This window comes from Zeus faber, assembly GCF_960531495.2.
Source record: "Zeus faber genome assembly, chromosome: 17".
NCBI classification, from domain to species: Eukaryota; Metazoa; Chordata; class Actinopteri; order Zeiformes; family Zeidae; genus Zeus; species Zeus faber.
In genome coordinates this window covers 4,374,396-4,397,447 of record NC_137204.1, presented here as the reverse complement: position 1 = coordinate 4,397,447, position 23,052 = coordinate 4,374,396, and the positions used below count along the sequence as shown (strand labels likewise).

Sequence of the window (23,052 nt, the reverse complement as noted above, 5' to 3'; positions counted from 1 at the left end):
AGTTGTGGTCCCTGATAATGCAGACTTGATTTAAAGTAACATTGAGCCAAATCGTGCTCAAACACTTCATACAAACAAGATACACTGCTGGTATACTGCACTGTCCACAATTTGGGCCCTTGTGATTTAAAAGGGTTCCATCTCATATTTCCCTCAAAGTCTGAATAGAATGGGTTTTCATTAACATATATTCATTTCAGTTAATGTGTAATTATACTGTAAATAACCAAAACAATCATATTCATTTTTCTTCTTCAGTGTATGCCCAATATCTGTATCTGTTATCCAATAGAACGGGTAAACATTCAACTGTGTTGGAGGGATATTAATAATTTGTGCTTAGCAAAGATTATGGTAGTGTTTGAATTGATTGTAGACCTGTGATTTTGTGATTGGATGCTATGGGATAACTCACTATTGCCATACGTCTCATCCTCAGACACCCGAGACTGTGCCTGACCATACCAAAGCAAAGAAACCCTACAGAGAGGCTGCTGAATGGATAAAGGGCCAACAGATTGGTCTTGGGGCCTTTTCCTCATGCTACCAAGCACAAGATGTAGGTACCGGAACCCTCATGGCTGTTAAACAGGTAAGAGTCAGTCAGTGTCCGTTATATGGCAGTACAGTATGTATTCAGGGATTAAATTGGGATCTTGTATTCAAGTTATTTTCAAAATGTTATTGAGAAAAATGTGTCATGATTTGAGGTTTGATGTATAATGGGCTTGGACCTTCCGATCTACTCTAGAAGAGTAGCGGGTATTTGACAAGCTACAGCTCATTTGACCCTAGTGCAGCACACCGTTTGGCCGCTCAAAGGGAATTTCAAAGGAGTCCTCAAAGTTACAGTATCAGTGAGTTTGATTACCTATCCCACCGGGACGCCCCAAATAAAACAGCTTAGTTTAACCCCCGCCGGATTAAGGGGGTGGGGGGTGGAGTGTGGTCTATCCGTCGGTTTTAGGAGTTCTGTTCCTCCCACCTCGATGACGATTTCCTGGGAGCGAGGTCAACACTTCTCCTATGGCGTTCAGTCCTCGTGCACAAATGAAACAACCGAGAGTTAAACAGGCAGCTGCGAGCGAGAAACGAAACATAGGGATAGGCAAAGAATGGTACCTGCGTGTGTTGAACTAAGTAGGAAACTCACAAAGCAGCTAACACATGCAAGAGTTTCTGTTTGGTGAGTATACACGTGTAGTTTCTTGATGAATTTGATGTGTTGATGAAGAAGGAGTGACCGCTGACGCTGACTTGATTAAAATAATAGATTTATTACAAAAGAACAGCATCAGACCAGACTTGCCATGGACAGCCTGGGAGAGAACAAAGCCGGAAGTATTCTCTGTCAAATGAAACTCTGGCGAGCCTTTTATGCTTGCCCAAAGACAACATTTACCATTTGGTTCCCCTACATAGGTCACAGTTCACATTTCACTTCCCTTATCACCAGGACCCTGGTGATGTGCTCTCTCTCTCAGGACCCCTGGCTCCATCTCTTAGTACGCCACACATTCCGAGACACCTCATATTTCCCCCCTTCGAGACTACACAAAGTCTCGACAAAGATAAGAGTTATTGAAGTTACGATGTTAATTAGCTTCATAGAAATCACCTACTAACAAACAGACTGATTATAACTTACCCTTCTGAACATGCTTAGTTGTAGCAATACAATAAATTTGTGGAGTGGGAGAGCGAAAAACCCATCTGGCAGCTTCCTTTCTCAGTTCTTTCAACAAACAATCAAGACAGGAAAATTCTCTCACGGTTCCTCTGCCCCAGGCAACCACCTATTGCACTCCAAATCAATTAACCACAAAGGAGAAGGGTTTAGACAATTGTACAGGATGTTACATATAAATGCATACACTCAGAACCTCAGAAATAAATCAAAACTTTTGTCCAAAGTCAGACTGGTCGACCGATCGACCTTCCAGTGAACCTGTCCCTGCCTATTATCAATGTCCCTCAAAACCTTGCAAAAACAATAAAACACCTGAGGTCCCAACATATCCATTTCACCCTGTTACAGCAAACTTCAAAGAAAACAATACTAAATCAAGGTAATATGTCTTGCTAAAATATCTACTGTAGAGTAGACTTTTCATCAATAATACAGGTTACATTGTAATAAACAAACTCCAATATTATAAAAACCTGCATAACACCATCAACTTTAATGATATTTCACTCGACACTCCTGATCATGATCACTCCTCATTCAGGGTCCGTCGTCCATTTTCATCCTCCATTTTTGAATGTCCATGTTTGAGTGTTCAAGTCCATTAGGCTGTTAGGATCTCCGGACACAGCCAAACTCATACTGGTTCTGAAAGAAAAATTCACCAGCCAGTATCTTGCACACACATCAAATACAGTATAATAATTTCACTTTTGCATTATACCTTAACATTATTCCAATATATGATTAACATTTTCCTTTCCCCCCCTTTGTCCATGCATTTTCTCAGTTCAAAAAAGTCTTGAGTCTATGACGGAATCAGATATTCAGTATAGATATTTCTCTACTAGTGTTAGCTCCTAACTACACATCTCTACCCAATTCAGACCTGTATGCTGACCAATTGTAATAATGCAATTTTTCAGCACACCATTCAATTTTTAACAAACACCTTGGCTTTGCAGATGATGAACAGCTCCTAGCTATTGTTTGATTCCCAATTTTTGCAGAATCAATTTTACTGTTTTATCAAGGAACTCTTTCCCATTATCTGAAGATATGCGATCTGGAAGTCCCCACCTGCTTATGACCTCACGACACAAAAACTTGGCTTGGCAACTGACTGAGCATCTTTTACGCTTGGTTGGACATGCTTCAGCCCACCGTGAAACTCTCTCCAGGTCAACTAACATGTATCTTTTCCCTCCTACTGGTCTTATCATGTCAACAAAATCCACAACCAACTCACGCATAGGACCTGTCGCAGGTGGTATGTGACCGGGACCCCTCCGAACATTGTTTTTAAGGCCGATTGTACATCTGCCTAAGACATCTCAATTTGCTCAAGCAAGTACGCTGCCCAAAAACCAAAATACTCTTTTGTGATTTTTCTTCTTATCTCCCCCCTTGCAACATGGGCTAACCCATGTGCTTCCTGAATCATCAGACCTAGTAGGTCGGGGGTGCTACCATCAGTCCTTCATGATTTCTCCACAGACCAGTAGACTCTTGTGGCGCCCCTCAGTCCAACCATAATTGTTTATCTATGGCTGACACCACTTTTTGCATCGAGATCACATCTCTGAGCGTGATTTTATCTTCCAAGTCCACTTCATGGGTGACAAGAAGAACCTTCCCTGCTTTGTTTGCTCCTGTAACTGCTTTAGCAGCCTCATCCGCTGCTTTGTTACCTTGAGTAACTCTTGACGTGTCCATTTTGTGTGCTGCACACTTAGCTACAGCTATTTCCTTTGGCTTCATCATTGCATGCAGCAATTTCCTTATCCGAGCATGATGCTTCTGTGTCCATGGGTTATTGTTTGACCCCAATAAGCTACTTTTTCTTGACAATACAGCAGCTTCTTCCATCCTTTCTCCTATATGCTTCTGCTCAAATCCTTCAGCCACCATTAAAGTCATATGTGGCACACTTTTCTCAATGTCACACTCTTTATCAAGATAATCATCAGTGTTTATCTTCATAGCTGCTCCTTTACTTCCTCATTCCACCACCAAGAATCCTCTCCTTTCAGTTGCTCCCCTTAGGGGCATTATCTACCTACAATTCCTTCTGTTCTGCTCATCTATAAACCTTCTCTTTTGGCCTTCTTTTCCTCATTCTTCTTATCCACCAACTGTATTTGGTTGAGTTTTCTGAGAGTCTCCTGGTCCTGTTCTTTTGGGTCATGCTCCTTTTTCCGATATACGTAGCTCCACTTGATGTGCTATGTGATCCGTATAAACACCTGTGGTCATGCTTCCAAGACCAACCACTTCTGCCAATTTGCTCCTCACTTGAAGAGGCAGCCCCTTCTGTATTTTGGCTCTGACAATTTATTTCTCCATTTGATTCAAATCTGGATCATTTCCTGTGATATTTCTCCACACTTGATGAACCCTTGACACATAAGCTCTTGGGTTTTCTTGTGGGCCCAATGGCTCAACAAAGATGTTGTCCGGGTGTACGTTTGTTGGAAATGCATCTCTCAATGCTCTCCACATCCGACCTCTGGTTGCAGCAAACAATTCTGGGCATACACCGCAGTTGCCACATATCTGTTAAGGCCTGCCACCTGCAGGATCTCCTCCATCGCTGGGACTACAATAAGGCTAGCCAGACGTCTCTTAATATCTCCCATGGCAGGTTGTGTTCCCACCAAAACCTCTTCCAGCTTTGAGATCCACGGATGTGCTCCATCTTGAAGAGTGGGAAATTTTTCAAGTATGTTCTGCCAAGGCTTGTACTCTAAATTTGGTCCTCGTATTATCACTGGACACATTTTGTTGGGTCTCTTTCCTTTTCTTAGCCGTAGTCCATACCTCAAAGTGTCTGGCTTTTGAGGCTTTTTCTTCTGTAATTTCTTCTCCGTTATTTGCAATTTGTGTATTGTTTTTCCAATATTTGTTGAACTTCTGGACAGGTGGTGTCACTAATGTCCTCGAGGCATCTGTCTATACTTCTCTCAATCTCTCTTAAAACCATGCGTCTGTCATCTCCTACCCCTGTACTAGCTGCTAACGGTTGAAAACAGGAAGGACCTTCTTTCTCTGATTCTTCATCATTTTCAGCCTGTTCACTCTCATCTGTCGTCTGTTCCCGGAGCCATTTTCCTCACTGGTCGATCTCCTTTTTTCTCTGCTTTTGCCAACATTCGTCTGACTGCGGGGTCGTATCCTCCAATAGCTTCGTCTGAATCACTCACACTCTTCTCCTATTTCTAGGCTTCTGACTTGTTGTCTGCTTCCCAAACAGTTCCTTCTCTTGGTATTGTTGGAGCTTGGATACATCTTTATGGTTGTTTTGGCCTTGCCCATCTCTATTATTTGCTCAACCTCATCTTTGAAGAGATAATTGCCCTGGGAGCTGGGGATAAACATCAGTGAACTTCACCTCCTTCTCATAAGGCGGGGGCTTCTTTACAGATGCCGGGTTAAGAGTTCCTTCAACTGGCCATGGTTGTTCAATGTCAGGCCACCGCTTGCTCCATTTTCCTGATATTTTTGCAATATCTTTAATAAGAGGATTATTCTTTCGCACTACATCAATAGGAGTGATTACTTTTGTAATTTTTGTATCCATTTCTTTTATCTTAAATCGAATTCATTTATTTAAAAATTATTTATAAAGCACCGTGTAATCACACTCAACCAAAAACAACTGCATTTACCAACCCCAAAGGAGACCAGTAGCTTCCCACTTGTGAAAGCAACTTCACTTGTTCATGATCTGATGCATCTGATCATACTCATTTATCTTCAATTATCAAAATGTCCATCAATGTTCACTCTCAAAACAGCCTCAATCAAGGTAAACCATACTCAGATAATGAAAGCAATATTCACAGCACTCAACCGTATTTAAATCAAATCAGTTTTTCGCATGTGATCAATCAAATCAATAATACTCCATTAATTAGGCGAATGCCTTGATTAGTCAGTCCATTACAAAGTCTCTTGAATAGCTAATTGCAAACGCAATTTAAGAAAAATTACTGTAATCCTATATGTGAGAACAAGCAATCATGTAGGTTATAACTAGATTAACACACATATAGGTAAATGCAGGTGAGGTCTGTTGAAAGAGTTTGTGGATAATCCGTACTGGCCTTATTCATCCTGGATTCAGAATTCTTATGCGCTGTCATCCGCAAGCTTCCGGTGTCTGTGAAGAACTGATGACAAGATGTCTTGTCCTCTGCACCTTGGATTATCCAATTCAGACACATTCCATCTTCTCTGTCTTTCCCCCAGCTAAGCTAAGCTTTCACCTAAGCATAGTAAAAGAAAGAAAGAAAAAACAAAAAAGAACAACACAAGAGTTCAGTGTCTTAGGCTCACTCTAAATTCTTATACACACTGTAATACAATTCAATGAGACATACATTATCAGCTTTTTTATTTCTCGCGCATTTGAAATAAAGCAATTTTTCCTTTTATTCATACGACACATTTAAATCTAAGAGTATATTAGTCAATCTAATATCACCTCTATTTATTTTATTTTATTATATTTTAATATTCATTTATTTATTTATCTTCTATCATATTAAGAAAGGAGAGAGAGAGGACGGGGCTTCTTCTCCACCCCTCTTGTCAGGGGAGTCGACTAAGTTCCACTCTGTATGTAGCACCACCCCTTGCTCCACCTCTTAAATTTAGTCACACCTTCCAGTTTGCACTGGTCGTCAGCGAGCGAACATCCTGTTTTAGCTCCCCTAGGCCACGCACAGAGTCATAAATCAAAGCTGGTTCCTTTCACTCAGCAGCCGAAACACAAAACCTCTTCTCTTGCATCAAAAACCCAACTTTTCCTTCTATTTCACCATGACTATCTGCTTCTTTAACCAACAGAACTCAAAGCAAGCACTGTCACACACTCCAAGCACAAAGAGAAAAAACTAACACACCAACCAAACAATCCACAAATCCTACCCATAATTCAGGGCAGGAGATTTTCTTTTCTTTTCTGAATGTGTACATGCATGTGTAGGCAGACTGTTTCTGGTGATTCTAGTCCTTCTCTCAAGAAGGCTCATTTTGTTATCAAATATATAAAGTCCTGTGAAGGTTCATATCCTTTATCAACTGTATAAAACGTCCTTGAAAGAAAAAGGCTCATATATATTTATCAAACGTCCTTTGAAGAAAGAGGCTCATATATATTTATCAAACGTCCTTTAAGAAAGGCTCATAATCTTTATTATCAGCTTTACAAAGTCCATAAACAGACTCATATATTTATCACTAAAAGGGTAAGAAATGTTTCTTTTTATGTATTATATAACTGCTCACCACATATGTATACCTATTTAATAACCCATGTATTCTATATATCATTTACACATATACACGAAACAATACACAAATCTTTTCACACCTCTTTAGCCGCGGCACACTCTCACACACACACAGGCACACCCCAAAAGGAAAAAGACATGTCTGAGCGGCAGCACATCAGATTCTCCAAAAACTTCAACAGTGCTTAAATTTGTACTTTAACGTCGACTCATGTATACTTTTCTAATTTCATCAAGATTTTCACTTTGGCCAGACTTTTGACAAATTATCCTTTTAATCAGATTCTTTCAGCATGCACTCATTCTGCTTTTCCCTATTTTTTCTCAAACTTTATTTTTCATCCTTTAAGCCTTTAACTTGTAACTCTTTTTACTTCACTTTTCATCTTTTTCATCTTACTTTAGGCTTTTAAAATTTATCTCTTTCTCACTTTTTATCTCTTTCATCTTCATTCATATAATTTTAAAGAACCACACACAGCTCAATTTGTGAGGAAACACTCACCCTAAGAGTGGTAATTTGCTGGAGCAGACAACATCGGCAGGTGAGGCCCAGCAGATCCTGTTTGTGACGCCACTTTGTAGTTTCTTGATGAATTTGATCTGTTGATGAAGAAGGAGCGACCACTGATGCTGACTTGAGTAAAATAATAGATTTATTACAAAAGAACAGCATCAGACCAGGTTGGCCATGGACAGCCTGGGAGAGAACAAAGCCGGAAGTATTCTCTCTTGAATGAATCTCTGGCGAGCCTTTTATGGTTGCCCAAAGACAACATTTACCATTTGGTTCCCCTACATAGGTCACAGGTCACATTTCACTTCCCTTATCACCAGGACCCCTGGTGATGTGCTCTCTCTCTCGGGACCCCTGGCACCGTCTCTTCGTAATTATCTTATACGATGGGGCTGTCTTGGGACGCCACACATTCCAAGACACCTCACACGCTTTCACAGGTCACTCTGCTCTCGCAGTTGAGTTCTGTTTGCGTGAGTCAACATGACTTTTGACAATTTGGGGGCCTAAACCAAGGGAGGCACTGGCCCTCTTATGATTGGTCACTTCCTTAATCCTTTATTTCAATCTCTACAACGCCTCCCTCAGAGAGTCAGACACCCCCTCTCTGTAATCTGACCTCAAAACACGGATATCCACTTCTGCACGTTCTTCTTCTTGCACATTTTTAACTGTACATTTTACACTTTACCATGTGTATATAGATATGTTTATATATATATTTTTATATAAATATGTTTCTTAAGTATTATTATATGTTGTATGTTAATATGTTGTATGTAAATATGTTGTATGTAGATTGGAGTTGTAACAAAAGTAATTTCCCCCTGGGATTATTAAAGTATTTCTGATTCTGATTCTGTTTCTGAGGAGCTACCATCCCCATACCCCATCCCCATAGAATCAAATGACTCAATTAAAGTCATTTTTTTGTCGGTTTATATAGCTGGCCCCCAAACATAAAATATGTCTGTTTTAACATAATGGCTGGGTTAATTTAGATTTTGACAACCACTTCTTCTTCCCGTTAGGGGTCGCCACAGCGGATCATCTGCCTCCAATACCTTCTGTATCTTCCTCCCTTACACCAACCACTTGCATGTCCTCCCTCACCACATCCATAAACCTTCTCTTTGGCCTTCCTCTTTTCCTCTTGCCTGGCAGCTCCATCCTCAGCATCCTTCTCCCAATGTAACTCTCATCTCTCCTTCACATGTGTCCAAACATCTCAATCTCTCCTCTCTCACTTTTTCACCAAACTGTCCAACCTGAGCTGTCCCTCTAATGTACTCATTCTTAATCATGTCCATCCATCCTTGTCACTCCCAATGAAACTCTCAACATCCTCAACTCTGCCACCTCCAGTTCAGCCACCTGCCCTTTTGTCAGTGCCACCACCTCTAAACCGTACAACATAGCTGGTTTCACTACTGTCCTGTAGACCTTCCCCTTCACTCTTGCTGGAACCCTTCTGTCACAGATCACTCCGGACACTCTTCTCCACCCACTCCCCCCTGCCTCTACTCTCTTCTTCACCTCTCTCCCACATTCTCTGCTGCTTTGTATAGTCGACCCCAAGTACTTGAACTCATCCACCTCCACTCCTTGCATTATCAGCTTTTTGCCACCCTCCCTCCCATTCAGGCACATGTATTTTATCTTACTCCTGCTGACTTTCATTCCTCTTCTCTCGAATGCATGCCTCCACTTCTCCAGGCTCTCCTCAACCCGCTCCCTACTCTCGCTACGGATCACAATATCATCTGCGAGCATCATAGTCCACGGAGACTCCTCCCTGATTTCATCTGTTGACCTGTCCACCACCATCGCAAACAAGAAAGGGCTCAGAGCTGATCCTTGATGCAATCACACCTCCACTTGAATTGCCTTGGTCACGCCTACTGCACACCTTACTACTGTCTGACTGCCCTCATACATATCCTGTACCACTCTTACGTACTTCTCTGCCACCCCTGACTTCCTCATGCAATACCACACTTCCTCTCTCAGCACCCTATCATATGCTTTCTCTAAATCAACAAAGACGCAGTACAACTCCTTCTGGCCTTTCCTGTACTTTTCCATGAGCATTCTTAAAGCAAACATTGCATCTGTAGTACTCTTCCCTGGCATGAAACCATACTGCTGCTCGCTGATCCCCACCTCTCCTCATAACCTAGCCTCCACTACACTTTCCCATAGCTTCATGCTGTGGCTGATCAACTTTATTCCCCTGTAGTTACGACAGCTCTGTACGTCTCCCTTATTCTTGAAGATGGGTACCAGTACACTTCTTCTCCACTCCTCCGGCATCCTCTCCCTTTCCAGGATGGTGTTAGACAGCCTCGTTAGGAAAGCCATTGCCATCTCACCCAAACATTGCCATGCTTCCCCAGATATGTCATCTGGGCCAACTGCCTTTCCACTCTTCATCTTCTTTAATGCTGTTCTCACCTCACCCTTGCTAATTTGCTGCACTTCTTGATCCACTATCCCCACATCATCCACTCTTCTCTCCCTCTCATTTTCTTCATTCATCAACTCCTCAAAGTACTCCTTCCACCTTCTCAACACACTCTCCTCACTAGTCAGCACATTCCCATCATTATCCTTCATCACCCTAACCTGCTGTACATCCTTCCCAGCTTGGTCCCTTTGTCTTGCCAATCGGTACAAGTCCTTTTCTCCTTCCCTACTGTCCAACCTCTCATACAACTTGTTGTTTGCCTTTTCCTTTGCCTTTGCCACTTCTCTCTTCACCTTGCGCCGCATCAGCTTGTACTCCTGTCTACTTTCTTCATCTCTCTGACTACCCCATTTCTTCCTTGCCAACCTCTTCTGCTCTATGACACAATACCTACCCATTACCTTCTCGTCACCTATGTCTCTGATCCCTTCGCCGACATGCACATTGAGATCTGCTCCAATGACCACTCTCTCTCCCTTGGGGACGCTTTCCACCACTACATCCAACTCACTAAAGAATTCTTCTTTCTCTTCCATCTCTTCCCATCTCTCATCTCACCCAACTTGGGGAACATATGCACAAACCACATTCATTATTACCCCATCAATTTCCAGCTTCATGCTCACCACTCTGTCCAACACTCTCGTCACCTCCAAAACACTCTTGACATATTCTTCCTTCAAGACTATCCCTACCCCATTTCTCCTGCCATCCACTCCATGGTAGCGCAGTTTGTACCCGGCTCCGATACTCCTAGCCCTTCTCCCCTTCCACCTGGTCTCTTGTACACATAGTACATCTACCTCCAGTCTCTCCATCATGTCAGCCAGCTCTCCCTCTTTAGCTTTCATAGTGCCAACGTTGAAAGTTCCTATTCTCAACTCTACTCTCCTACCCTTCTTCCTCTCCTGCTGTCTCAGAACACGCCTTGTCCCTCTTCTTCTTCTTCGGCCGACAGTAGCACAATCTCCACTGGCACCCTGTTCTACTGTATTTGTCCGGGCTTGGGATCGGCACTGATGATACACTGGCTTGTGCACCCCCAGTGGCTAGATCATTTTGATTTTGACAACAGAGGATGTCTTTCATCAGTAGCTCACAGGGCCTTTCAGTGTCTATTCACATTGTTTAATAAATTATTTATAAGAAATAGTTTAATAAATACATTTTATTTAAATATTACATAAAACATTTAAAAGAATTGGTGACTTTTTAAAGACTTGACTTGAATTAACTTTATATTGGCCCATTTTTGAGACAATTTAATGGTTGAATATAGTTCGCATGAATAAACTCTGTATATATTTTTTAATCCGTGTTCATGCGTCTTCACGGAGGAAAATGCATGAAGAAGACCAGCTTACGCTGCTGAGGTCAGGTTATTTCCGGGCTCCCCGTAAAGGAAGCTGTCATCAAGGTACAATAAGGTCTGTGTCCTTGGGTTTCTGCCCCCAAATTGTGAAGTCATGTTGACTCGCGTGAGCAGAACTCAACTGCGAGAGCAGAGTGACCTGTGAAAGCGTGTATGCCCGCCAGCGCTCGCCAAGCAGAAGCTCTCTCTCACGCATGGTGGCTGCTTTGTGCGTTTGCTGCTTAGTTCAATACACACAGGTGCCATTCTTCGTGTCTCCCTATGTTTTGTTTCTCGCTTGCAGCTTGTTTCTTTTGGTTGTTGAATTTGTGTACAAGGGATTATATTGTGCGAGTGGCAGCGGGTGTCTGCGTGTGTGAAATAATATAATTTGTTTGTGAGCATGTTTTATCATGCTCATGACATATGGCATAAATCTGACGCCATATTCCCTGCCCTTGCTGACAACAGCCAGGGTGGTGTCCTACTTTCCCCTCATCGAGTTCTGGTTTCCCAGAAATGAAGGTCCTTCTCCATGGTCTCACTGAACTCTTGCCATGCTCTAAATTCTTGCTTCTGCAACCACTGCAGCTGAAGTTCTTCTGGCCTGCTGGTACCTGCCTTCCAAATCTGGGGTCCCCCATGCTAAGTCTGAAAGGACTCACGTTTTAGCTTGACAGCCCCTGCTTGACGGGCTGGGGTGATTAATACCTTGATGTCGTGACACCACAATATTACGGTCATTGTCGCTGAGCCCTATCGGAGTCTGTATTTTCCACATTCTCAGGTGACGTACGTGCGGAACACATCGTCCGAACAGGAGGAGGTCGCAGGGGTCCTGCGCGAGGAGATCAGGATGATGGGCCACCTCCACCACTCAAACGTCATCCGGATGCTAGGCGCTACCTGCGAGAAGACCAACTACAACCTTTTTGTGGAGTGGATGGCTGGTAGGTGTGAAAGAATAACTCTGTTCTTCTCTCAGATTCCATGTGGTTAAGTGAAATTATATTTTATTGAGACGTACCTTGAGAGAGAATACGAGACATCAGAGATACACCTACAAATCTCCCTCTTTGCAGTCTTCCTGACACAGACACATAGACTTTATACTCCTTAAACAAAGAGTCCTGTTCTAACAAAGACAGATGTTCACTCAACAATGGATGTCGTGGACACGCCGGGACATCAACACAGGTTGACTATGACTGTGACCGGTTTCACACCAAGCAGACAATCCTTTACATGTGTGGTGGTATGGTAAGCCTTTTCAGAGGTATTGGGGAGAAAATTGGGTTGTTGTTCTCCCTTGATTTGAATGTGACTATATGCAGATGAAAGTCCATGTGAAACAGATCAAAGTGCCACACATCTCTGATCAACCAAAACACTACTCAATCAATTCCTTGCAGTAAATACACAAAAAGCAGGGATGAATATGATGACATGCGCAAAGAACTAATCATGATTTCCAAAACACAATGTTATATTTTATATAGATATAACATTAAACTAGAAACAGCACTTCCACATAGGCCATGGATCTAAACCTAAATTTATGACAAGCATATTTCTTCTTCTACAGTACTGCTTGCGCAGTATTTAATCACAAAACAAAGATGTATGAAACCAAAAAGAAACCACTGTTAAATCTCTATTGTATTTAGGTGGAAGTGTGTCTCACCTGCTGAACAAATATGGAGCCTTCAAGGAGCCTGTCGTAATAAACTACACAGAACAGCTCTTGCGGGGCCTGGCATACCTCCATGAAAACCAGATAATCCACCGCGACATCAAAGGTATGGGGGCAGGAGATACAGCCTTCTCCTATGAACATTTGTAAAGGCCGCATCTAGTATGTTTAGATTTTTTGATGTTCTAATGTTTTAATTTATTTATGGCACATTCTGCTGCAATGCATCAATTCCATAGTAAACCGTATATATGAGACCCACCGCAGCAAAACCCGCCATCTCGCACATTTCTCGAATCGCCAGGAGCAGCCAAATAAGTTGAGAAAATCTTTCTTGAAGGGAAATTAGATTTTTCCAGATTTGTTTTCCTTTGTGGGGTTTTTTTTTATCGCTCAATGTATTTTCAAAACCAAGTTTGATTTATAAATAGTAGAAAAATGTTAAACTGTGGAGTTAAATATTTCCGTTAGATTACATCGGGAAACACAGTTCACTTCCCGAGACACTGAATAGCGACCGTCCAGGTGAAGATCATTCCTCCATATTCCATATGACGTGCAGTCACAATGTGAAACCGTTTTGATAGAGTTTAACCTTTAAATTATACTACTTTTACACACAAATGGAGACGCAATTGTGGAGGGGGCTTGTACCAACGTCTACCATCGAAGATGAAATCCTGATGTCACTGCCATCACTTCCATAAACAAGACGAGAATCCGGTTTTACTTGTCTGTGAAAACTTTTGTCTCCTTGTTGTTATGGATTACGAGAAGCGGGTGGACGAAGATCTAAATCATATCGCAGACTTTAATCTGACCAGTGTGATAGATCCAAGTCAATTTAAGCAGCGCGTACTGGACTTAATTTTCCGCAATGATAGTCGTTCTCTGACATGACGCAGAGAACGACCGCGCTGCTGAATCTGATATTATCCCGGACTTGGAGAACATTTCGAACAGCGGATTTCAACCTGAATGTGACGATGAAACGGAATATTTTCAAGAACCACTGGAGAAGACCGACAATACGCCCGTTGTTGTTACAACGGAAGAAGTTGATGACTTGATGAAGTCCGTTGAGGTTGGTTATTGGCAGATTATCAGATTCCAGAGACTCATATTATTAATAGACTCTACATTTTGTTGTGTTGTCCGTACTTTTAAACTCCAAAATATTACCACTTTTATAAAACCTGTATATTCTTACTGTTAAATAAAAGCTTTTTTAAAAACAAAAATAGTTGTGTGTTGATGACGCTGTTCAACATTCCCGCAAAACACATGAACAAAGAAGTGATTGCCCCATTCACCAGGATGCTAAGTAGCCATGTGGCTTTGTTTGTCCGGCAACTCCATTTGCATTCTGGGAGTTAGCTGAATGAACTAAGTGTTGGTAAAACTTTGAAAGTGATTATCTCAGAATCCCAGTGTGCCACACCCTTGTCATTAAGAAGTCATAGCTTTAAAAAAAATTTGCTTGATTTGCACAAGTAACACCTTGTTTGGAAGCTCTGATTCTCCACTTTCAAATGATGCGGCGAAAGAAGTCGAAAGCCGCCAAATGACCCTTAAGTATGCGGTGGGTCACATATGTTGTTCACAAATACCTCACTGAAAGCTTTACTCTTGAGAAACTTCCAGCTGTACTATGACATCCAGCAGATATACCCAATGAGACCATGATTTCTCCGATCCCGGATATAAACTCAAAATGATCGGACGACAATCCTTATTGGACAAATCACAATATCTGTAACGGATAGTCATTTCATACAATCAAACAGCCTACCCCTAGTATTGCACGTTGACATGGTAACTGTAATGATATTACTCATATTGCGTTAGTAACTTGTTATGTTACTGTTAAAAAGTAATTATTCCCGACACTGATTATATCAGGTTTTTCCGGGTTTTATTGACTCTTTTGCATTTATGCATTCAGCACTTTTGAGACTAGACACAGGAATTTGCACCACTTCCTACACGCAACCTACTGTAGCCAGTGTCACACTTTAGATGTACTGTGGCAATTGCAAAAAGTAGATTAAAAAAATATATTACCGTTATTCATCACACATTGCAAAAGTGTGCTAAGATACATGTGACCGTAATGTGAGTTTCCCATTTTCAATAAAGGAGATTAAATGTTTTCTGAAGGTTTATACATTTGCCCCGTTGGACTTTACTTATGCATGGGAGTAACTGATCAAATATAATAGAATATATATGAACATTGTTATTGTTATTGGTATTATTATTATTATTTAAATTATTATTATTAGACTGAAATAGTTTGAAATTTTCTTGGTATTTTTCGGGCTTAACTCTGAAACAGAACAACAGCCAAAGTTACAAACACGGTTTATGTCTCGCCTGAACCATTATGTTGCAAACTGATTTAAGTTTCATCCAAATCGATCCATACGTGGAGCAGAAATGAGTGAAAAACGGTCCAAATTTGACCCACAGTAGCCGGACGGTCATACGTCACCGACACGCCAACGTTCGATAAATAATGGAACAAGATGATATTTACAGTAAGACGCTTTATGATGTCAACATACTATGTACTATAATTGGGCAGGTTCTGATTCAGAATGTACAGTACATTAGCACCGTGTCCAGTGTGCAGTGTAAACTCTGTTGCTCTGTAGTGGTTAGAGATTACAAACGTGGCGTGTGTGTGTGTGTGTGTGTTTATGTAACTTCTTATCTGGTAGATGTCTGTGGATCTGTTTGATTGATATTTTATCTCTTTGGTCCCTATTACTTTACTGGATTCATGAAGAAACACGAAAAAACATGAATCCACAGAAACTCGTGACCACGTCGAGTCCACTTGACTATGCGAGTGAGTGGCGCGTTCAAGATCCAGGAAGGTATAGGGAAAATAGAAGCTGTGATATGGTAATTACTCATGGAAATACCACTAAATTTTTCGTATTTCATGGAAAAGTAACTTATTGAAAATTGAATCCAAGGAAAGAAGTCACCGCTAAAATTATGTAAGTTTGACTACCTTCGTAAACTCCTGTAAATATGTAAACCTGCATGAATACGTCATAATTGACGCACACAAGAACAAATGTCACCTGCCGTCACAAAGACTCTACATTTTACTTCCACACAAAATAAGGTGAGTTATAACGATGACAAGGTTTAAAGTAAAAAATAAACGGTTGTTTTACAGAAACTTCATGTATATTCAATGACCTACAGATAAATGTAGCAGACTTAAATGAAAAGGCAGAAGGTGTTAAGTATTGACAAGTTCTTTCATAAAAATTCTAACGCCAAATTAATGTTAAGTTCCATAAATGTTTGCATTACAATATAATAAGTAATTAGTATATAAGTAATTCATTAATCTGAATTTTCCAGTTAAAACAAACATTTATTTATTATGTTTATGAAATATTATTAATAACATTTCATTTTATTACTTTTTTATTTTTGTTTGGATTTTTATTATTATTAATCTTCATTTTTTAGGGCTAATAGTATCTGAAACACAGCAACCGCTGTACGCACTGACATGGTTTAGGTTTAGGTCTTGTTTAAACCGGGACGTTTCAGGCATCTTGTGGTTCAAGTTTGATCAATATTGACACACATTTGGAGCAGGAATTTGTGAAAAACCGCTGCAAATGTACCAGAAGTTGAAGAATGTTGGCTCACCTTGATTGGTTTGAGGAATGGGGCACTTTGTGACATCTTCATGCGATGTATATTAAATCCCGTTCTATGAATGCTCATTCGCATTCGGAGAATTGCCACTTGTCACTGTGTAGATCTGGTTGCTTTGCGTAGTTTTTATGCTTCTTCGCGATGACAGACCGTAGCTGATGCGGCATTCAATGTAAACTCTGAAAATTGTCGATAGGAAATGATGGTGTGTTTTATGCTGGGATCAAATTAGGCAATATTTTTAAGGCGATCAATGTGCCATAAACCTTCGCCATGTCTTAGTCTGGAGATTAGCAACACTACAAGTACATGTATGACCCTCACCAATTATCGTTGTGCGAGTTTATAGGTTGTCGGTGGGGAGGGTCAAGAAACTGTCAACAAACATGGCTACAGAAGCGCTATGGGTCCAGTTTATGACTAAACTGGATCCTGGGTATTGCTGCTTGCATCTTTATTTGTTATTATTATTATATTTGCTTCCAAATAGGGGAAAATATGTCATAATAATGAAAACTCCCTCACACTGTTAACCTCTTTAATGTTATATTCACTTAGGCGCAAACCTATTAATCGACAGCACAGGGCAGAGGCTTCGGATAGCTGACTTTGGAGCGGCCGCCCGGCTCGCATCAAAGGGTACAGGTGCAGGGGAGTTCCAAGGACAACTTCTGGGAACTATAGCCTTCATGGCTCCTGAGGTAAGCTTAATCATGATACTTATAATAAAATGTAACCACTTCTAACCTAATACATAAGCCAACCAATCTAACCTGATAACTAAACATAAAATATCTAACCTAATGCCTAAAACTAACCATATAACCTAAACTCAACCATTTCTAATCTTATACTTTTAACCTTATACCTAAAAATCTTTAACCTTATACCTGACCATAGCCATTTCTATCCTAAACATCAACCTAACCCTAACCCACCTCTTACCTAACCGTAAACCTTTCTCTAAGCTTAACAATCTTTCACCTTAAACCTAAATTTAGAAATCTTTAACCCAATACCTAAAATTAACCTAACCATATAACCTAAACTCGGCCATTTCTAATCTTATATCTTAACAATCTTTAACTTTATACCTGATCATTGCCATCTCTAACCCAATCACCCTAACCCTAACCCATCTCTATCCTTACCCAAAACTTAACAATCTTTCCCCTTATTCATAAACTTTAAAATGTAAAGAAAAGTAAAGTAGTAGCAAAGTAAGTAGTGAAGAGAGCACTCTAATTATCACTGTAAGACATACCACTTTTTATTTTGAATAAAATGTGTTAAGAGAGAGAGAAATTGTTTTTAAGAATTTACTGTACTATCATTCAGCCACACTTCTATTCGGTCTTCTGTCTTTGATTGCACATGTCTGAATATGACTGTTTCTCATCTGTCTGTAAGCCCTCTAGTCAAAAGTTACCAAATGGTAAGGTCACGTTATACACGCATCACGTAATTTGTTATTCCAAAAAGCATCAAAAGCTTTTACATGTGGATGGGTTAGGAAAGGGTAGCTTGGCTATTATTTCAACCCAGCTTGGTATCCTTCATATTTCAATAAGATCATTGTAGTTACATGGTTGATGTTGTGTGGAGAAAGGTAAAGGTCAGACTTATTACATTTATTATGGTTTATTTATCATAGTGTATTATAGTACCTATTTACCTTTGGTATCTGACCTAAAGGAAACTGTCATAATGATAGTTAATCTAGTTTATAAGCCAATTAGCGGCGTGCGTCACTCTCACAGTCCAAAGGTTGGGACTTTGAGATGCAAGTCTTCAAAGCGCTGACGAAACGCATCCGCAAGCTCCTCGGACTCAAATCGAAGCCCTCTTTTAACGTGCATTCCAAATCAGATTGGTGCTGTCGGTGTTTTTCAGGTGCTGCGTGGACAGCAGTATGGCCGCAGCTGTGATGTGTGGAGTGTCGGCTGCTCCATTATTGAAATGTCCTGCGCCAAGCCCCCCTGGAATGCCGAGAAACACTCCAACCACCTTGCTCTCATATTCAAGGTATTGCAAGACCGTGGGGAAGACACAAACGTAAACGTAGCAGAACCAAGTTTATTTAGAAGCTGGCAACAGTGGCCGTAACGAGCAAAATAATTTCTAGACTATTTTAAAATGCTTATTGAGAACTGTACGGATAGACTTTGAGTCGTGGGTTTATCCATACACATTCCTAACCATAACGATGAGGATGATACTTGGATATTCACCCGTTTAGTTTTTTTTCTGGTGGAGTTTAAAGGACTATGCTGATGTCAAAGCAAGTTTGAACCCATGGACGTGTCAGCACACATTTTCACTATTATTATTATTATTATTATTATTGTTATTATTATTAATATATTATTTTCGGGTTTTGAGAAAATTTTAATGGTATGGTTGGAAACCTACCTTTAAAATTATCTACTTCTTTTTGAATTGCTGTATTTTCATCTCTCAAAGGGTTTAACGATGGTCGCCCCCATTTTTGTCTTCTCTTATGAAGTACTTAATTTTTGAACAGTGTATTTCCTGTGTCCTAAATTTTTAAAAATTAGTCTGTGTCCTCAGATCACTGGAGGAAGAAAACGTCATGCCTAGCACTGTACCCAATACTTTGCCGTATACTTTGAAAAATGCCGATTCTGTACAGTGCTTGGCGTCACTGCTCCTGTTGCCTGTCATATAGCAGCTCCGCTTGCTATTTTATTTGAATTATTTCCATTTTCTTGCCTAGTTGGGTATTTACAGTACCATGATATCTGGCCTAAAGGAAACTGTTCACAGAATCTTCTAGCTCATAACTGACCCCATTTCTTCCCAATACTTATCCTAAATCCCAATTTTTTTTTAATTTGTCTGAAATTGGTCTTTAAAAGTGCTAAATGCAGCTCTCTAGATACCCACAGACACCAGAAAGTCTATCATCTGTCTTTAACAGCCGCTTTCTAAAATATTTTTTTCCCCACCCCAGATTGCGAGCGCGACTACTACACCTTCAATTCCTCCCCAGCTTTCCCCGGGGTTGAGGGACGTGACCCTGCGCTGTCTGGAGCTACAGCCGGCCGACAGACCCCCCTCCAGGGAGCTCCTCAAGCATCCTGTGTTCCGGGTAAACTGGTAGCAAAAAATGCACCAAAAAAGGGGATGCATTCCCCCTCTACTGAAAGCCCCAGCGCAGACTTTTCATCGCCTCCAAAACTGTCGACAATATGCTGTTGAAATTTCATCGGCTAAATGAAAATTGGGTCTACATTGGGTTGGTTAATTTGCGTTCTGTATTCCTGTAACAGTGTATGTGTTTTTTTTGTAAATGTTCCTGACCTGGGTAGAAGCAGGTCGATGTTCTGGCATGGACTTATCGACCTGTTTTTTTGGGGTTTTTTTTGTTTTTTTTGTCTAATTATGCTCTCCAGACTTTGCGAACTCAAGGAAAGTCAACCACCGAATTCTCTCCACGATGATAACAGAATCTTCTTGTAAAAGTGAGTGTCCGCAGCATCTGGACTTATATATCAAGGAATGGAATATATAGAGTCCTAACCTGCTACAAAACCTCTGTCGCTGAAAAATGGCCTTTTGTGGTCTGAATTGTTTTTGTTTTGTAATTCATCCTTCTCACTGTCCGTTTTCAATTTACAACTACAAAGCTCATTAATTGAATTCCGACGACCGATGAAGCATTTCAGGGAAGTGTGATAGATTTTAACAGTCTTTGCTAGTTTGTCTAGCAATAACACTGAATGTGAACACTAACAATGCTGTTATATTTCTGACGTAATTATTTTTATATATTCTATTGTTAAAATGCACCTCTGCCATTTTTTATTTTATCTTATTTTTTTCAGCCTTGCTGTCTATGAAAGCTAGGTTTACCGATATTGACGCCGCCTACAATGTCGTTAAGCATACAATAGGTTTGGTTAAGTTTCGTTAATGTACAATTAACTTGCAACCTATAGGTATGTCGTAGCCATGGGAATTACGATTTCAGTGCTAGGCTAGTTCAGAAAAGGATGCCATGGGGGGGTGGGTTTTCCCGGTACCCACAACATGCTATACACTGAAGCACTTCATTCGATTTTTTTGTAGAATGGCGATTGCTCTGCTCAGAAACAAAATTCTGAAAATGAGGCCTGGGTTGGTAAAAGGGGCGGAATAATACTTTTTAGAATATCTGCATCCTCTCAAGGGCTTATATTTTGCATTACGTGTCTTTTCTAAGGCAATTACAAATGCTGTTAATTTTTTTTTAATCGGTGTGTGGGTACGCCCCAAGTCACATGCACTGCTCTGGGTATAATGAGCCGATGAAAGGCCCAGAACGCGGCCGCGTCCCCGTTCCCGGACGGAGCAGGGGGGGGGGTTCATCTTGTCTTAATAGCTACATATTTGTAGCTAGAACCCTGGATAAAACCTAATTTAGAGTTTTGTTTTTTTTTGTTTATTTTACGCCATCTGGTTGGTTGCTATCACTGGCAAAGAATAAGTCTGTTTCTCAGATACTTTTTTGGCGAGTAGTTAATGTGACTGACTTTAATGTATCCGTTTGATCGTTATGGATTGTACTGTGAGTAAAGAATGTATGTTATAAAATATTTTATTTTTTTGCAGAGTTTTCATCTATAATCATTGTGTGTTTTAACTGTATGGTAAGAAAAAATAAAATAAAACCTTATATTTGGAAGAACCCGCAATATCCACAAAGACATCAAATGTAATCTTTTTCTTTTCAATTCCAAATGAAATTTGATACGTTTTGGAATTTTTTTTAATACTCAAAGCAAGGAAACTAGTACAAACTAAAATTTGGTGTTTGAATTGAAGTATATTTGATTCACATTTGTACATTTGATTAAATTTACAGCTGTTTTCAGCACAATTCCAGTGCATCTTTACATCGGATCGTTCAATGGGTCGGCAATTGATTTTAACCGGGGTGACACCCAATGGCCTTATAACAAACTCTAAAATCTTCTAGGTAAGCCAAGAACATCCTTATAAATTTAGTTTTCCTGAATTTTATTTGCTTTACAAGCCACTGTCACCGTGAGCATTGAGCTTAGCAGTAGCTTGATTTTCACATGTTTTCTGCAGGTTTATTTGTCCTTTTTCATGCCTGTGTGTTTTCTGAAAGCTTTAAATGTATACACTTTTTTTTTTTTTGTTTTGCTTCTGTTTTTCAAATATATATACTGGATGAAAATTGTCTTTAGTTATAAAGGATAATCAGTGTTAAAAACGTTTATAAACCTTTGAATATTATTTACAAACGTTACCAAACTATAAATGTTCTGAACATTCCTTTTTGGGGGAGGGGGGGTCAATTTGCTATGATATGTGTTTTTACATTTTTATATTTTCATGCTGATGTAATCTATCAAAGCTGTGTGGATTGTTTAAAAAAAATGCTGTTTCTTGTGCAATTGGTACCTTTTTTGTTTAAAAAAAAAAAAAACAGAAAAAAAAGATTACGTTTATGATTTCAGTCTTAACTACCTCAAGCCCCCAGTTCGTATAGAGATGGTTTCAGGTTTAAGCTTTAACCACATTGTATTTACACTTTTTGAAACAATTTAAAAAATAAGTTATGTCGGGGTTCAAATATCAACTGTTCATATAATTTCCGTGCCCTGAAGATTCACGTCACAGCGTGGCGTTTCTCACCCCTTTGGCCTTATCTAGCTACAACTTTCCGAAATCTGATTCGAATTGAGCTTCTTAGAGGTGGATAGAGGGATGAAAAACCTAAATGACTACTACTTAATGAGTTAATTATTATTCCAATATCATGGACGAACACAAATTAATTGATAGTCCATTTTTATTTTGTGAACACAATTGTGAGGATTTCACAGTTGACCGAACGGCAGTCAGCAGCAGCATTGTTATAAATGGTTGGCGTTGATGGGCTTGGGAAATCAAATGTTTTGCTGTGTTCCCAAGGGTTATTTGTGTTTTATATGGATTGCTTTTAAAATGCTTTCTTTGTAACAATCAAAATTGGAAATAGGTGTGAGAAAAAAAATGGTCAAAGCAAAAGTACAGAATTTTATTTCTGCTCAAAGTACCATTACAGGGGAAAATGGACTCAAGTACTGTACTGAACTTTACTCTTCATGTAAAGTTGTTACTAGCTACTTTCCACCTCTGGTCACAGCTGCATTTATATTGGGGGTTTTTTTTTCGATAGTGATTCGATCAGTTTGGAATAGCTAAGTGTAAATATGGTATTAGTGTCTATTGCCAAAGTTATTTTGCAGACAATTTTAAAATATATTTAAATATAATAAATATTATTTCCCTGACTTTATATATGTCTATATATATATATATATATATATATATAT

At 40.0% G+C, this 23,052-nt stretch overlaps 1 protein-coding gene across 1 annotated transcript in view; it reads left to right on the top strand.

The window, feature by feature from the left end:
• The window catches only part of map3k1 (mitogen-activated protein kinase kinase kinase 1, E3 ubiquitin protein ligase), a 93,020-nt gene extending 73,055 nt beyond the window's left edge, over positions 1 to 19,965 (top strand). Inside the window, exons 16-21 of the mRNA XM_080018327.1 lie at positions 440 to 592; positions 12,107 to 12,269; positions 12,987 to 13,118; positions 17,261 to 17,403; positions 18,596 to 18,727; positions 19,677 to 19,965. Coding sequence (XP_079874453.1) covers positions 440 to 592; positions 12,107 to 12,269; positions 12,987 to 13,118; positions 17,261 to 17,403; positions 18,596 to 18,727; positions 19,677 to 19,826 — 873 coding nt within the window. The 3' untranslated portion in view covers positions 19,827 to 19,965. The remainder of the gene's footprint in view (positions 1 to 439; positions 593 to 12,106; positions 12,270 to 12,986; positions 13,119 to 17,260; positions 17,404 to 18,595; positions 18,728 to 19,676) is intronic.
• Positions 19,966 to 23,052: the final 3,087 nt, after the last annotated feature.